This window comes from Magnolia sinica, chromosome 12, assembly GCF_029962835.1.
Source record: "Magnolia sinica isolate HGM2019 chromosome 12, MsV1, whole genome shotgun sequence".
Taxonomy (NCBI): Eukaryota; Viridiplantae; Streptophyta; class Magnoliopsida; order Magnoliales; family Magnoliaceae; genus Magnolia; species Magnolia sinica.
Genome location: NC_080584.1, coordinates 75,391,235 through 75,408,396, shown reverse-complemented (window position 1 = coordinate 75,408,396; position 17,162 = coordinate 75,391,235). Strand labels below are relative to the sequence as shown.

General features: G+C 39.7%; 1 protein-coding gene across 1 annotated transcript in view; it reads left to right on the top strand.

Moving 5' to 3' along the window:
* The first annotated feature begins 7,854 nt into the window (after positions 1-7,854).
* LOC131220263 (protein SIEVE ELEMENT OCCLUSION B-like) overlaps positions 7,855-17,162 on the top strand; it is a 49,424-nt gene continuing 40,116 nt past the window's right edge. Inside the window, exons 1-4 of the mRNA XM_058215215.1 lie at positions 7,855-7,962; positions 8,101-8,546; positions 9,148-9,216; positions 9,312-9,371. Of these exons, the coding sequence (XP_058071198.1) occupies positions 7,855-7,962; positions 8,101-8,546; positions 9,148-9,216; positions 9,312-9,371 (683 nt within the window). The remainder of the gene's footprint in view (positions 7,963-8,100; positions 8,547-9,147; positions 9,217-9,311; positions 9,372-17,162) is intronic.

Here is a 17,162-nt window from a genome sequence, read left to right as displayed (position 1 = left end):
GTGGTGGGCCTTTAACCACCTATAGAAGCCCATAGGCCTACCTTAGGGCCACCAATGTAGACATCCAACCACAATTGGTCCCCAAGAGTTAGCCCATCTCTAATTGATCATGGATCAAGGCCCAAGGCCCACGCAACATCAGAAATAAGAAACGAGCAGCCATAATCATATCACAAATACTCATGTTGGGCTTCAGAAAGGCGGCCCAAGGCTTATCTACAACATGGGTCCAAGGGAAACACACATAGCCCAACCCATATATACCGCTATAGGCCTATAGGGGAAAGGTTAGGGCCCAACATAAAGGCCACTAATCCCATATATTGTGGTGGCCTAGTGGGCAGCCCATTGCTTAAACCACATTGGCAAATGTCATGCTCTTAGTCAAGTAAGTTAGGCCTACAACCTGGCCCAAGTATTAAAGTTGATTTGGTGGGCAACCAAGGGCCCATCTACTTATGTAATCCGGCCCACTAACCCAACATAATAGTATGGTAAAAATGGCCTAAGAGTTTAATGGGCCTATCTGGAAAGTTCTAGCCCAATTGGGCCTAAAGAGTTCAACAACCAGCTACATTCATGGACCCGATTAAATTCAACTGTGGTGGGCCTCAAAAGTGCATTTATCAAGCCCAACATTTAAGGAACCAAAGGCATAAATTATTCTCTTAAGATCTTCACAATGTGGTAGGTCCCACTCCTCAAAATTTCAGCCCAAAGGCTAATCATAATTATAATAAGTTGCTGGATTTTTTTAACCCAACAGGTTTATGGGCTTATTGGAGTCCAGTAATTGTTTCATTTGATTAGGACATCAGCCCAAGTGGTCCAGCTATCAAGTCAGAGAGCCCCACCACATAGGGTTAAATTATACTACAGAAGGGAGTAGGTGGGCCACACTGCTAAACCAAAGTCCAGCAGGTAGCCTACATGGGGCGTCCCATATGGGCCTGGGTATTTGGCCTAAACTGACCCAAATTTATAGGCCGCACGACAGTCAGATCGATTGTCCGTTGGGCCTAAAATTTTGCAGAGTGACACTTATATAGGTGGGTCACACCCTCACAAAATTTTAGAATTTTTGAACACTTAAAAATATTTTAATTTATTTAAATAAAACAGACTGTCCAGAAAATCGGACTGATCTGGACACCATATTGTAATGGGCCGGTCCAGCCACCACCATGGTATGTACAGGTGTCCATTGGCCCCAAAATTTTGTAGGTGGGTCCTACCATGAGTGAACCACCTCTCTGCAAAATTTTATGATTTTTGGATACTCATAAATATTTTAATTAAATTAGGAATTTCAATCTGTCCAGGAAGAGATGTTGTTGTCCATGCATTGTTTACCCAATAAGGTGGGCTCAACCTTCATCCAAGAGGGGAAAATGGAGGTTTAGTATTTTCTTCATAAAATAAAGTAAGGTGTGGTCCATAAAAGTGGCCCATCCCTCAGAGAAACCAAGTTGAAGTGTATGTTTTCCCTCCATACATGTGGGCTGGACAGCCCAACAAAGTGGACCGCCCACTCCTATGGGCCTCCTTTTTGGGTACCATTTCATGGGCCATCTGAGGTATGAACCATCACACCTCACGGTGGGGTCCACACCTTCTCATTACACCCCATAATTATAAAGAAAATAATGACAATCATGATCCAAAAATCCATGCCAAAGATTGAACATGACAGTCCATGCAATAGTCCAGGTTTTTGGACAGCAATACATGGCTGGACACATCAGCTTATATCTCAATAATCTCAGCCATAAAAAGGGTGTGTGGCCTTCCTCAGTGGGCCCCACATAAGTCCAGATCACATACTAGGACTAGGACACTTGCATGCATTGATTAAGGTATCCAATGATCATGGAGTTAGGTGGTAAGAGCATCCCACCTTGCTAGATTTTTATTTTTAATTATTTTGGGACATTCAAGGCCCACTATAAATGGGCCACACACACATTATCATCCATACATTAGAGAAAAGAGAAGAAAGAAAGAGAGCAATCCGGCCATGGGGGTAGGGCCCCGCTACTAGTGGGCCCTCCCAAGAGTGAATCATACCCATATAACTACATTGATTGTACATGCAACATAAAATCAGTACATGCATGATCTATAATTGCTATGGATGATTGGGATGTCATCCCAATATGATCCTTAGGGTCTAGATGACCTTATGATGGAGTGGATCATTAAATACATCATGATGGGGTTCATGGAGAATGACCCCATCATAGATCATGACATGCATGTAGGATGGGCCAAAGGGCCGCATCCAAGGGATCAAATGGGATCCCCACCACGGATTGGTGGGTCCCATATGATCCATCTAGAAAGAAAAATAAGATCAAAAGGTAGAAAAGAAGATCAGCAATTATAATCACCCACCTTAGTGGATCCCACTCCAAAGTTACATCAATCTTCTCTTTATGCTCCAAGGGATATGTTTCAATGGGTGAGATGGATTATTGAAGGTTAGATGGGAGGGGATTTGAGGGAGAAGGGGCTGGAGAAGAGGAAAAATTGGGCTGAAATTTTTTCTAAGAGAGAAAGAAAGAGAGAAGAGTAGAGAGAAATGAGAGGGAGAGTAAGAAAATTTGCTAGAAAAGAGAGAGGAAAAGTAATCATCACTCTCTCTCCTAGATAAGAGAAAAATCATCATAGCCTATGGTGATATAAACTATGTTGCTAGGCTAGAGTAGGGATGGGTAGTGTGTGGGTGGTGGGTGGTGTAGGATTTGGGGGTTTAGGTAGTGTATGGGTAGTGTGTGTTGGAATTTGCACAAAAGAGGGTGGCCACCTTGAAAAATGTGCCATCCACATTAGGTGGGCCACATGATCATGCTCAAAGGCTACAAATGAGATGCACATAACTTATGATCCACACATCGGATGGACACACAAGACGCATCATTAGAACCGCGGCGACGATGCGGTCACAATAGCATAGGTCTCAACTCGATCCGAGTCGGGTCTTCACGACTGGGCTCATGGATGACCACAAACACTATTTAAGAGTTACGGGTCGCCGGGATTCGACCGATAGGATCGCGGGATTAAGATGGATGGAATGCATACTCATACACACATATGCACACCTGCGAACTCGGGTCGGGTCTCACAGTGATTGACCACGTATTTCGAGCACATAAATCTCGCCCATAGGCTGGATTTGTAGCCGTAAAAAATAGACCAGTCCCGCTTCATTCTTAGGGCCTCCGAGACCTCCTTCAAGGCCTTGATGTTTAGACCACCTTCCATTGAAGGGGACGCAATATGCTTCCTGCCGGCCCAGTGAAATTTGTTTTCGCCATCTGACCACCCCCAAAAGAAGTTGGCAAAACCTCTTTCCAGTAAAGACAGTGTTTTCCCGGGGGTTTCAATCGATGCAACGGTGTGAATTGGAATACTTGAGAGGATATGCTTAATGAGCGTGATCCTGGCTGTTTGATTGAGGAACTGAGAAGTAGAATAATTACACTACATAATGTAATTGACTGATAATTAAAAGATAATATTTAGTTTGATTCAATTGCTACGAGATAAAATTTTCTTAAATTTTCTTGTCCAATATTTTCTTATTTATAACCTTAATCCAGCCATTTAAATACTTCTTACGTCCTCATTGTTGCTATAACTGTTCAGTACCACCACTTTATGCTCCTCCTGCCATCTGTCCAGCAACCCCTACTTTATGTTCGACCTTATTCACAACTACGTGGCATTGCTATATGCATTCCATCCCTGTTATCAAGAAATCCTTTTCACACAATCTCTGCGAATCTTTGAAACCACCATGCAAATATGCTCGGATGACACGTAACCTACTCTGAATGGGACCACGAGGGTGACCAGGTCTCTACCGTGGTTACTCTGGAATGGTAGAAACTACCCAACTTGTCGGAAATCTACCGCGTCCATACGGCATATTACCTTGTTTGGCCTTGATTCCAGTAATTAGTCTTATTGAGCTCTCATGTGGGCTACCGCATGAAATAATACCATAAACTTCTTAAATTGAATGGCATGGCCCACTGGAGTTCTGGAATGCAGCGATTTTTGGTGATTCTTTCATTCTCATTAGGAAATTCAAATAATTAATGATTGGATGGCATATAAAGCTCATTAGAGGGCCTTCCCAAGAAAAAAGAAAAAAAAAGACTAATAGTTTCCGCCCATCCCAACTTTTTCTTTTGGTTTGGCCCACCTAAATATTGAATTATCATGATTTTTAGACTACATATAAGATTAACATGAACCAGCGTAGAGGAAGGGGTTGGTTCTTATAAAGTTTCCACCCACATAGCTGTCATTTAGGAATGTGACCTAGCGCGAGGTACACTACTACAGCCATTCGTTCACATTCGCTGAAAAGTCCAAGAAGTTTTCAAGGATAGGATTAATTCGTACTTCTTTTTCTGGTAGGGGGTCCACCTTATCTTTCCATTTGCCTTGTTTTTGTGCTCGTATCCTAGAATGCTCTCAAATAAATGAAAGGACAGTCTGATTCTAAGAAATACGTAATTGTAAAGCCCGAAATTCCTTTGCTTCCCGTGTGGTGCGGCACATTCCAGGCGAAGAGAAAAAAAAACGTGTTGACATGTGGAACTTCTGTGAGCCTCATCCGGACGTATGTATCAGATCCACACCGTCCATCTATTTTTCCATACCATTTTAGGTAATGAGATAATAAAATAAAGCAGATCTTAGGCTCAAGTGGGCCACACTGCAGAAACAGCGAAAATTGCATGCCTACTAATGAAAACTTCTTGGGACCACAGAAGACTCTGATCAAGCTGATATTTGTATTTTCCCTCCATCAAAGTCTGTGTGACCTCACGTAGAGATATGATAGAAAATAAACCTCACAGGGGACCCTAGAAAGGTTTCAACAGTGTTTGTTCAATCTTAGTTGCTTTCTATGGCGTGGGCCACTTGAGGTTTGGATGTACCTTATTTTTGAGCTCATGATCTGAACGGTATCGATCTAGAACATCAATCATTGTGGGGCCTAGAGAAAATCCACGCAATAAAAGTTGGGTTGTATAGTATGCAATCCATCAGGGGAGAGAGAAAATTGGCGTGTTTTCTATCCTAGTATCATCGTCGATGAGGTGGACCAATGAGAAGCTATGGCAGACTATCGATCCGCACTCATTTTGCCTATATAAGCACCTTGGCATGCAAGGGCTTTCCCCACCCCAGACTTTCTTGATTTCTGATTCCTTTCCTTCTCCTATCTTCATACAAACGATGGCGTTCCAGGAGCTGCAACTGATCAAGGAAGAGCACCAATTGTTTTCATCTTTGGTTAACAATGTGTTCATGACGAAGATCCAAGCCACGCATAAACTTGACAGCCACAACATCGATGTGGGACCCCTCTCGATGTTGTGGAGGACATCTTGCAGCGTTACAACCCTATTGTTGTAAGGATGACTTACGTGCTTCTTTCTTCCTTGTTGTTATTATTTATTTTCCAGTATCATCTGCATCCTTTTCATTACAATCATCTTTCTTTCACTTGAGAGAACTATGCAAGATAATCAAAAAAAAAAAAAAAAAAAAGAAGAAGAAGAAGAAAAGAACAACGCTCAGCCCATGCAAGGGCTAGCCTGGCTGGTACACAAATCACATAGGCTAATTACTCAGAGACACATGACTAGGGATTATCTACTGACTTCTATGATACAGGTTAGTAGTATTCTAGGATACGAACACAAAAACTCAGTGTTGTAGGGGGTCCACTTTATCTTTCCATTTCTGATAAACGGGTTGGATCTATAACACATAATTCTCAACATACTTATATAAAACTCAGTATCACATATTCTCACATGTGGTGCATTACATGTGAATGAAAATAGAAATTTTGACATTTAATGCATAGCTTGTTGGACCAATTTAAATGGTCTTGTGTATGAGCATTTCTCATATATATATATATATATATATATATATGAGGAAAGGTACTATGCGCTCGAGCTGATGAGACCGTCTCATGAGGTCGAGCTGTGTGGGCCTCACCGTGATGCGTTTCGAACATCTACCCCATCAGTCAGATGCACAATTTCATCGTGGGCCTAGGTCTCAAAAATCAAGTCAATCCATGACTTGTGTGGGCCACACCACATACAGAAGTGGGGAGGGGCTGTGCACCATTAAAACATTCATAATCATTTTTTGGGCCCACCGAGATGTGGTTTGCAAATCCAGCCCATCCATTATGTGTGTCCCACTTGGATGAGGGTTCAGACCAAGTTTCATCAGCATTCAAAACTCAGGTGGGCCCCACCAAGTGCTTTTATATGTTTTCGGCATGTCTTCACATGATTTTAGATGGTATGGCCCACCTGAGTTCCGTATACGGCTGATCTTTGGGATATCCCATAATTTAGAGGGGACCCATCAAATGCACGGTGTTGATAGTTGACACACATCACGGTGGGGCCCACACAGCTCGACCTCACGGGAGCTTATCGTGAGGTCGAGTGCATAGTATATATATGTATGTGTGTGTGTGTGTGTGTGTGTGTGTGTGTGTGTGTGTGGAAAAAGGTACTATGGGCTCGACCTCACGATAAGCTCCCGTGAGGTCAAGCTGTGTGGGCCCCACCGTGATGCGTGTCGACCATCAACACCATGCATTTGATGGGTCCCCTTTAAATTATGGGATTTGCCAAAGATCAGCCGTATATAGAACTCAGGTGGGCCATACCATCTAAAATCATGTGAATACATGCCAAAAACATATAAAAGCACTTGGTGGGGCCCACCCGAGTTTTGAATGCTGTTGAAACTTGGTCTGAACCCTCATCCAAGTGGGACACACATAATGGATGGGCCGGATTTGCAAACCACATCTCGGTAGGCCCAAAAAATGATTATGAATGTTTTAATGGTGCACGGCCCCTCTCCACTTCTGTACGTGGTGTGGCTGACACAAGTCACGAATTGACTTGATTTTTGAGACCTAGGCCCATGATGGAATGGTGCATCTAACTAATGGGGTAGATGTTCGAAACGCATCACGGTGGGGCCCACACATGGTCTTGACAACTCGAGCGCATAGTACCTTTTCCCTATATATATATATATATATATATATATATATATATATATATATATATATATATATATATATATATATATATATATATATATATCGAATGTAATTGGGATTTGGGAGGAAATAAAAGAGTTTTAGGGCTTTAGAATTTGTTCCTAAGAGTTTCAAGGGTATAGCTTTGGCTTGTGAAGTGGATTCGAGGCTTATTCGAATTGGTATATTTCTTGTAATTTCTGCTTCTATAGTCCATACTAATTGCTTTGTGACATGATTTTTTTCCAAAAGGAATTTTCCACATAAAATTTGGATTGTTTGTGTTTGGGCTTGGTTGTGTGATTGGTAGAACTTTGCTTGATTCGTCTTTGAGTGCCTCTGTGGTTCCAAGCACTACAGTACTTTGTGAACTTTGTTTGATTCGTCTTTCTATGCTTCCGTGGTTCCCCAACACTACACTTCTTTGTGTGATATTGACAAATCTAAGATGAATGGTTTTGTATAGAAAAGTATTGTTTAAATATTACCTTCGTAATCCTACTATGTAATGTAATATATGCGTCTTATGTTTGTGTTTGATGAATGACCACAAACACCTTAATAGCCAACATTTGATTCTCATATATGATGGATAAGGGATCTTCCCAGAAGTGGACCCACAATGGAGATCACTTTGAAACAAAACCAGGATGGTCCACTCGTCAGATACAACTAATGCAAATACATTGCATGGAATATGAATTTGTTGAGAAAGTTTGAGCTAACCATCCACACCTTGAATCTCAATGCAGTCCCAACAAGCCCAAATTGAAATCGTGGAAGGGAAAACCGAGCATTCTTCAAGCATCCTAACGCCTGAAGCACTTCTGACCATCAAAAGGATTGCATGCGAGGTAAGTGTAAAAATCCATAATACATGTCTCTTCTGCTCTCTATCATACACCATTACCTTTAATGCATTTATCTTTTTCTCGATCTATCATTCACCACTAACACTAATGCATGCGTTTCTTTATATTGTATGATGTCAGATAACATGCAAGTTCTCTGGTGGTGATGTGAATGAGACAACGTTGGCATTGTTTAACTCACTCTCAAACTATTCATGGGATGCAAAACTGGTTTTAACACTATGTGCCTTCGCGGTTAACTATGGGGAGGTCTGTCTCATTGTACAGCAGGCTAGCGTCAATGCTCTCGCAAAATCCGTGGCCCTACTCAAGCAGTTGCCTGACATCCAAGAGGACATGGACACTCTGAAACCTCGTTTCACCGAACTCAACAACCTCACAAAGAAAATTCTAGATGTGACCAAGGATATCCTCGAATTAAAGGAGCTTCGCACAAAATATAATACAATGGCAACTACTGCAATGACCATGGACATGACCGATATCCCCAAAGCAGTTTACTTGACCATCCAAGTCATTATGAATTGTGCCTCACTGATCGCTGACTTCATACACTCGGGTCACGAGTAAGTTAATGTGGTGCAATCATCTTCCAAGGACGGGTTTTTCATTCGATCATTATCATGTGTGTTACAAATTCTTCTGAGAGATTTCACTTATCACATCCTTTCCCAAATTTTAATTTGCCTTTTTGGGTCGAGTCTTTGTTACTCTTGAGAATTCTGATTTTAAGAATGAGTGATTGTCCCTATTTTCAATCAGCTTGCCCACTTAGTTCAGGACAAAGTCAGTAATCAATATACTAAGAGGCTAAGATAATCAGTAAGTATTGGTTATACGTCCTATAATTAATCCCTCCTAAGATCTTGGGAGTAAGGATTTCCAGCCCTTTACCAACCTTCCTCTAGATACCCAGATTTTTAATCTGTCAATTTTGTAATTTGAATCTTACAATTGAATCTTACTACTGATTTGATTTGATCAATAAATCAAATCAATTATCCAAACTTGTCCATAGTCAGTAATAAGTGAAGTTCCGTTTCTTTATTCATATTGGTAACATTTTGGGCCAGACCGGGATTTCTAAAGCTAAAAGAAGCTCTCTAAAGAACATGTTCTTTAGTTAATGATGTGGAAAACGTGATGAGCTTCTAATGTTGATTTCAGGCACAGCAGCCCGATGACAGGGGTTAAGGATCTTGGCGACGAGTTTAAGAAAATACATGAGCTGATGATGTAATTAGACTCGTGCCATGAACACATAGGTATGTAGCAATGATTTATTATTATTATTATTATTGACTTTTGATCAATCATTTTTTGTGTTGAAGGCGCAGCGAATTTCTGAGCCACCTCCCCTTATTGGGCCATGTCACAGCTCATGACTTCTGGTGATATCAGTTGGAAAAAATTACGAAAGTAAACAAATAAAAATGCATATGTATATACACTTTGGTCATGCACAGATCTTCACATTCAATGTCTCACTTTTCTCTCTCTGGACTCGAATTCTTAGTGTAGTTACAGAAACCAATGTGACATAGCAAACTTTTGTGTGTGTGTGTGTGTGTGTATACACGTTCAATGAATTTTTATGTGTTGGTGGCCTATTTGATTCAATGTAAATACCTATAATGCTAGGTTATAAGGGTAAATTTGTCATGCACTAAAAGTGGATACAGAATGTGCATCCTCATACCCGACTCATAGCATATGACTTGTATATGGAGTGTATTTAAATCATAAGTTCATACTGTTTTCCAAAGGCTTAGTTTACATATACTCTAAGTCCACAATATCAAACATTTAGCAAAGCATCTCACTTACAATTATTCCAGCCATCCACATATGATAACTACTAAGAAAATTTATAGGCATTTAGTCCACATGTTTATAACCCTCACAAAAAACTAATCATTGCACTATAACCCATCCATTTGGAGCTTTATTAAAACATTGACTAATAACCACTATAAAACATTCAAAAAATTTCTAACTACTCAACTAAAATTAGTTCAAAAGCATAATTAAGGAAATAAAATAAGTTTCAACTAAACATGCTAGTGACTTAATACATTCAACTCATCTTCTTCAATATAGGGTCATTGCCCTTGTGTATCATCCACTGGTTCAACATCCTGCCCTAAAACTTGAGCAACGGTTTTATTGTCCATTAAATCTATACAATTTTTTCTTCAATAGAACATCAGCTGGCTAGACCCAGTGAGTGCATGCACATCATAATTAACATAGGATTGTATGAATGTCATGAGATAGATAAATGTGTAAATGCATTAAGTGGGTCAATCAGTCCACTTGACTTAGATTCTATCAACCCATATCTCCCCTTTTTAAGCTAGGCTTCCACTATCTTTGTAGGCTTCCACATATTGTGGGTATCAAGAGATGGTCCCCTAGGTCCCTCGATACTTTAAGTACCTAATCATATAAGCCATTGTCACATATATAGCAGTATATGATATTTTAATTAGAAGCAAATTCAACAAAGCACTCAACACAAGAAATCATAATCAGCAAAATAATGAGACGTTATTTTATTTACAATAGAGAGGAAACATATTGTGATCACTCGCCTTAAATATGATAATGTGGATTTCGATATGTTACCTCGAGATCAATCGGTTAGCAATTACCTAATTACATATTTTAATTAGCTCACTATTTGCTTCTATCTAATCCTATTTGATCAGTTCACCTTTAGTTAATAAATTCTTAACTCGGGACAACTCACAAGGAATATTCAATCGTAGAATTTTAAATTCTCTTAAATCTCACCTACAACACATAATTATTCATCATTCCATGTGAAGTCCACTTAATTAACCAAAGTACTCTGATCATCCCATTATCTCTAGATGATCAATGGTTATTACTAATTTACATCATATAAATAAAATATCGAAGTTCTTAACAAATGAAAATATTCTAATGTATTTTCGACCATTCAAACTAATTGGTTCACACTACCTTCGACCGGTCAAGGTATTAAAATCTACTTCAATCAGTTGAAATAAATATGAATTAAAAAAAATACACTTTTGTCCCTTTTGATCGTTGAAACTGCTTATTCGATTGGTTGAAATACCCTTCGATTGATCAAATTGCCTTATTGACTAATTGAACATATTCTAATTTTTGGAATTTAGTTGCTTGACCATTTAGGTTATTTTTGATCAATCGAAATGATTGCTGGACCGATCAAACTAACCTTGCTGGAATTTTTCAGATCTGAAATTTATAACTTTTCAAGTTTCCTTATTTTTCATAATTCCTCTCGTTTTAAATGATCCATTTATCATATGGGACATATCTATTCCATTCATTGACATCATATAATCCCAAATTTGGAATGGGTAAATAGATCACTTAGATCCAAACCATCCATGCTTTCAAAATCTAATTTAAAGCATAATAAGTACGATCTTAACCTTTCATCCTCATGACCCATTCAACAGTCAAATCCACCCATATTTTCTGGATAACTAGTTAGATCTATCCCAGAATAAGTGCAAATGGTGGGAATCGGATTCGATCCGTCTGAGCATCATCTTATAATCTAAGGTATAAAATGATTCCTAAGTTTAGATATGATTGAAATGGGTCATCATATGATTAGACCAAATGTGTGTGTGTGTGTGTCAAAATGGTTCAGATTAGATCTAACATCACTAATGTTCCAGATAGCTTAATATACAAATTCATGTCTATGATTATATCTAATTAATATGGCTCATTTATGAAAAGGGCGAGCTCTCAGTCCTAGAGGGGAGGGGGGGTGAATAGGACTATGCCAAATAAAAAATAAATACGGAATATAAATGTAGATAGCTGAAACAAATAAACAAATAACAACCTCAATTGCAATAGTATTGAGAGGTTGATACAAACGTTGTTCAAAGGACAACCTTACACCAAAAACTAAAGTTTATGGCAGGACAACTTGATTTCTTGAACTCGGTGAGGATCAAAAACTCAAACTAATACAAGAAGCAATTAAAACAAATCTAGCTATTACAACATTCACCACAAGTACATGAAATAAATATAAACATTCACCACACATAAATCACATATATCATCATCCACCAAACTCCAAGAATTATAGTGGTTCGATGTGTACACCAACTATTCTAAAACAACCACACCTACTCCACTCCCAATAATCACAACCCACGTGATATTGGCTTTTACTATGAACGAAGGTTTTTCAAGGTTCACCTTAAAAAATTTACAATTATGTTTTCAATGGGATACCATAATTAAAAATCCATGCTAAGATTTTCTGGCTATCTCAGTGAAAACCACAATAGAGATTTTCTAGCAATCTCATAAACCAAAAGTTGTAAATCAAATATGTATTTGAAGATTCTCTTTTGATGTAGTCCAGTAGAACTGCTTCTGTAAAGATGAAGATGTCCAATGTTCAATCACACAAATGGAGAGGTTATATGTCTAAATAAATTTTAAATTAATCCAACTTTGGGTTACTTTGATTCAATTTTTTGGATATCAAAAGGGATAGATTAGAATTCTCTTTTATCAAATTAGATTGAAATAGCAAGAGATCAAGAAATTAGAAATCAAAAAGCTATAAAAGGAATCTTAAATTACTGCACAATAGCTTGACAATCACGAGGAGTTATCTCTCAGAGTGGTGGCTTGAATTAGCATGGAATGAATGAAAAAAGCTGAGAAAAGTCATCTATTTATAGGCTGAAAAACGGTTCCCTCGACTGATCCTGGGAGCAACCAAATTTCAAAAATTCTAGCGCAATCTGATAAAATTGACCCTTGACTGGTCCAGTGGGGCTCAAAATGGTTGTCGGAGTTTGAATCGAGTCCTACTCAACTGGTTGAGCCAGTCTCCATGACCGGTCGAGTAGGGTGCTTGACTGGTCAAGGACCTATTAGAAAATTTTAAAATTTTTAATTTAAATATGGACTGGTCGAGAAAAACTTTGGAGTGGTCGAGTCAGATCCTAGACTAGTCGAACAGTGATTAGGACTAGTCGAAGCAAAGCCTATAATAAGCATAATAACCCATATTAAATGTGTAATATGAATCACCTAAACTTAAGGTCTTTCCAGGGTCATTTATGCCTCAAATGTTGAATATTGAACTTGTAGCTTTCGTAGATCTGGTTGATCTTGTTCTTGAACTATTTGAAGCTTGAACTTGTATACTTGAAACGTGATCATTTTCTTGACCATGAAGTGTACTTGAACTTGACCTTGCATTTGAAGTAGCACAAGTGTACTTGAACTTGGTCTTGCATTTGAAGTAGCACTTGAACTTAGTTTAGAACTTGAACATATACTTGAACTTGGTCTTGAACTTGAAGTCGATATAGCACTTGAAGTTGATGTTGGACATGAAGTTGATGTAGACATGAAGTTGATGTAGATAGAACAGACTTCATGGCTTGTAACACATCTTCGTATGCCGGTGAACTTTCCATCACTTGAAGGTGAACTTTCCATCATGAACAAATCCATCATTCCAAAGTGGTTTGTCACTATAAAATTTAACAATACAGGTGCTTGATATACAACATAGCACTTAAAATCTCCTCATTTGTCAAATTTGTGACAAAACCAACTTAGAAGATTTCACAATAATACACAAGTCCACAAACATCACAACTTCACTTCATGATATGACACTAACTCTTTCAAAAAAAAAACTCCCCCTCAATCTAAGCTTGGTGACTTGTAGAGTACCTATATTACCAAATACATATTTCCAAACAAAAAATGCAACTCTACACCATGCACCATATAATCTCATGAACATAATCACAAAACTAATAAATTCTCCCCCCTTTTGTCACAACTTAACAAAGAAAGATAAATAATAGAGCGCAAACATAACTATGATTATGATAATAACAAAGAGTACTAGAAAAAGAGTTAAAGTTACAGCATAATTTAATAGAGTATCAACATCAGCAAGTTATACATAACAAGACCAAAAAGAAGTAAAATTTAAAATTTAATATTAATACATGCCCAAAATATCAAGAAAAACTAGTCTGATCCAGATGAAGAAGGAGGTGGAATGGATGGGTCAATCTAATGCAGTCCCTACGTTCAAACCCCTGCTAGACAAACTGGCTGCTAAAGTGAATGGCTGAAATGCCAGGATTCTTTCTCAGGCGGGTCAGGCTGTTTTAATTAAGCATGTCCTCTCCAGTATCCCGGTTCACATGATGGCGGCCACAGTTATCCCTGCTTAATCCTTTCCTGATATGGAGAAAGGTTTTGTGAACTTTTTCTGGGGGTGGACGAATGGGAGAAAAAACTTCACTGGTCTCAGTGGAAGGTGATTGCGGCCCCACGGAGGAAGGCGGGCTGGGCATTAGGAGGCTTGGCGGGATGATGGCGTCTTTGAGGCTAAGGATGGCCTAGAACCTTTCCTGTGGTGGGAGCAATAGCCTCTGGAAGAGATTCATGAAGGTTAAATACAGGGATCTTCTACCCACCTCTCTAACGCCGGGTCATAGGCTGCATCAGGCCATGGCATCCCCTATCTGGAAGAAGATTTAGTCCTTGTTTCCATTGTTATCAGCCAAGGTGCGTTGGCTACTTGGCAAAGGGGATTGCAAACTCTGGACGGACGACTGGACTGGTCATGGCCCCCTCCTGAATCACGCAACTAGAGATATTCCTTTTCATCTTCGTCAAATGCCGGTAAGAGATTTCATTGGTCATCAGGGCCCGTTGCCTCCTTCTTCTTTTTTTTATTTACTCTCGGTGAAGGTAATTCATCATATTTTCACTGGTGGTTTCTTCACCTTTGTGGAGGACGATCAATGTATTTGGCCATTAAGTCCCTCTAGTGCCTTCTCGGTGAAATTTGGTTGCGCCGTGGTCAGATGGAGAGCTGATTGCAGGTTATGGTCTCGGTGGGTGTGGCATCAGCTGGGCCCTCAAAATTTTCAATTTTTCTTTAGCGCCTCATATAAGGCACAATCCCGGTGGATGATAGAGTTCAGCAGAAAGGAGCTATCTTGGCTTCCTCCTACATCTGTTGTTCCCCCCATGGCATCCACCTAATGGATGAGACTCTAGATCATGTTTTCTCCGAAGGGCACCTAGCAGAGGCAGTTTGGCATCACTTTTAAAGCCTTCTAGATTTCTCAGGGGCGGCAAATCAGCCCATTTTGGGTAGGCTCAACCTCTGGTGGGGTGGGGTGGTCCCAGGGATTTCTAATTTCCAAATCCGCGGGCTGACTCCTGTTTTCCTTCTTTGGGAAATATGGAAAGCCAGAAACTCAGCTAGATTTGAAGACAAAAAGATTAATGCTCGGATGGTGATTTCTCGGGTCAATTGGTGGCTAGGTTGGGCCTTCAAAGGGAAGCCCCAAGTTGTCTCCAAGTCCTGTCCGTATAGCCTTCTGCTCTCTAGCCTGGGTATCCCTCTGTCCCCCCCCTCCTTCCTTGCATCCTAGCATGATCAAATGGATTAGACCGGACTCTCCTTAGGTCAAACTCAATGTGGATGGATCAGCGCTCAATAACCCAGGTCCATCTGGTGGCGGCGGCATATGCAGAAGACAGGATGTAGTATGATCTGTGGGTTCTCAAGAGGATATGGCTAGGGATCCAACAACATGGCGGAGTTCTCGGCCCTTCATGATGGTATTTCCATTTGTATTGACATGGGCCTGCGACAGGTTCTTGTTGAATCGGACTCCAAACTAGTGGTGGAGTTGGTTAATGGCATCTCTCAGGGGGGCTGGAAATGGCCGCATTGGATTACCCGAATCTCCAACACAGCTAGCCTCATTTCCTTCAGGTTATCCCACATCTTCAGAGAGGGCAATGGCCCAGCTGATGGCCTGGCCAAGGAGGATTGTAGGACCCAGTCTCATCACTTGTATTTGTCTCTTCAGAATCTCCCTCACGAGATTAGGGTAGGGTGATTCTAGATTCAGCGGGCATTGGTGCCATTAGGAAAATTGCCCATGTATAGTTTTCCTCTTTTCTTACTTATGATAGGTTGCCCATTGTCGATTTTTGGGATTCATGGGCAACCCAAATCCTGTAATCATCCTTCAGATATGAATGAATTGACCTTAAAAAAAATATTAATAAAATAAAAATAAAAATCTAATGCAATCCCTTAGTTATGTGTCGAAAATACTTACACATATATTTCATTTGACTATCATGGGATATTTTTAATGCATCCACCTTCTCCTCTAAAGTGCAAAGGTGCTCATCATACTCAGGTGGCTAATAATCAGGATCATCCTCAAAACCATTTGATTCTAAATTATCAAATATATCTTTCATCATGGTGTCGGTTGGTAACGCATCTTCTTCTTTAACTTCCTCTGCTTCCCCATCCTTTTAAACAGGATTGAGCTTCAAGTTCATCTTGTTTATATTTGAATTATTGAACGGAAGAAGCGAGATAGGGCTCTCACTAGGTGGCATGACCACATTACAATGTAAAGATAGGGTGGTCATCAAGTAAGCAAATGAGATATAGTTGTGGCCCGGGTGAAGATGAAATTGAATAATAATGTAACATATCAAAAAAGGAAGACAAATAGGAATACTCGACACAATGGAGTGAATAATATGAACCATAAATGATGTCAATTCAACTTTATTGCTAGATCGGGGATAGTCATTAAAAATAAAAATGCGATGCAAAACCCTATATTTAGGCAACATTTGGCTGGCCTGAAGCGCATTTCCCACACTCCATTCCGAGTCCATGTTACATAATTTATGGGTTAGTGTATACTTTTTCGACTCAGACAACCTTTCGGCTAAGGTCAATATTAGAATACCAACATCACTTACATTAACATCATATAAGCCCGAAATTAAGCAACGATCGACTTTAAATGACCCTTCTCTAAAGACAATTGTGATGGTCAATTCATCAAGAGATTCATCGTTAATGCAAGCGAACATCCCTTATGCAATGGAGCGGTATGCCGGTCCACTCCAATTCAAGATATTCTCCCAACCTATAGCGGTAAGGAGGGGAAGAATCTAAAATTGAGCAAAGTGATTTGAATTGACCAACCGCTCAACAATAATCTCGCAAGTGCAAAAATCCCGCACATACTCGGGATCCACTTCGGGAGGACGAAGGGTTCACACCCTAATTGGAGTGGATGGAGAAGAGGAAGCTTTAGTAA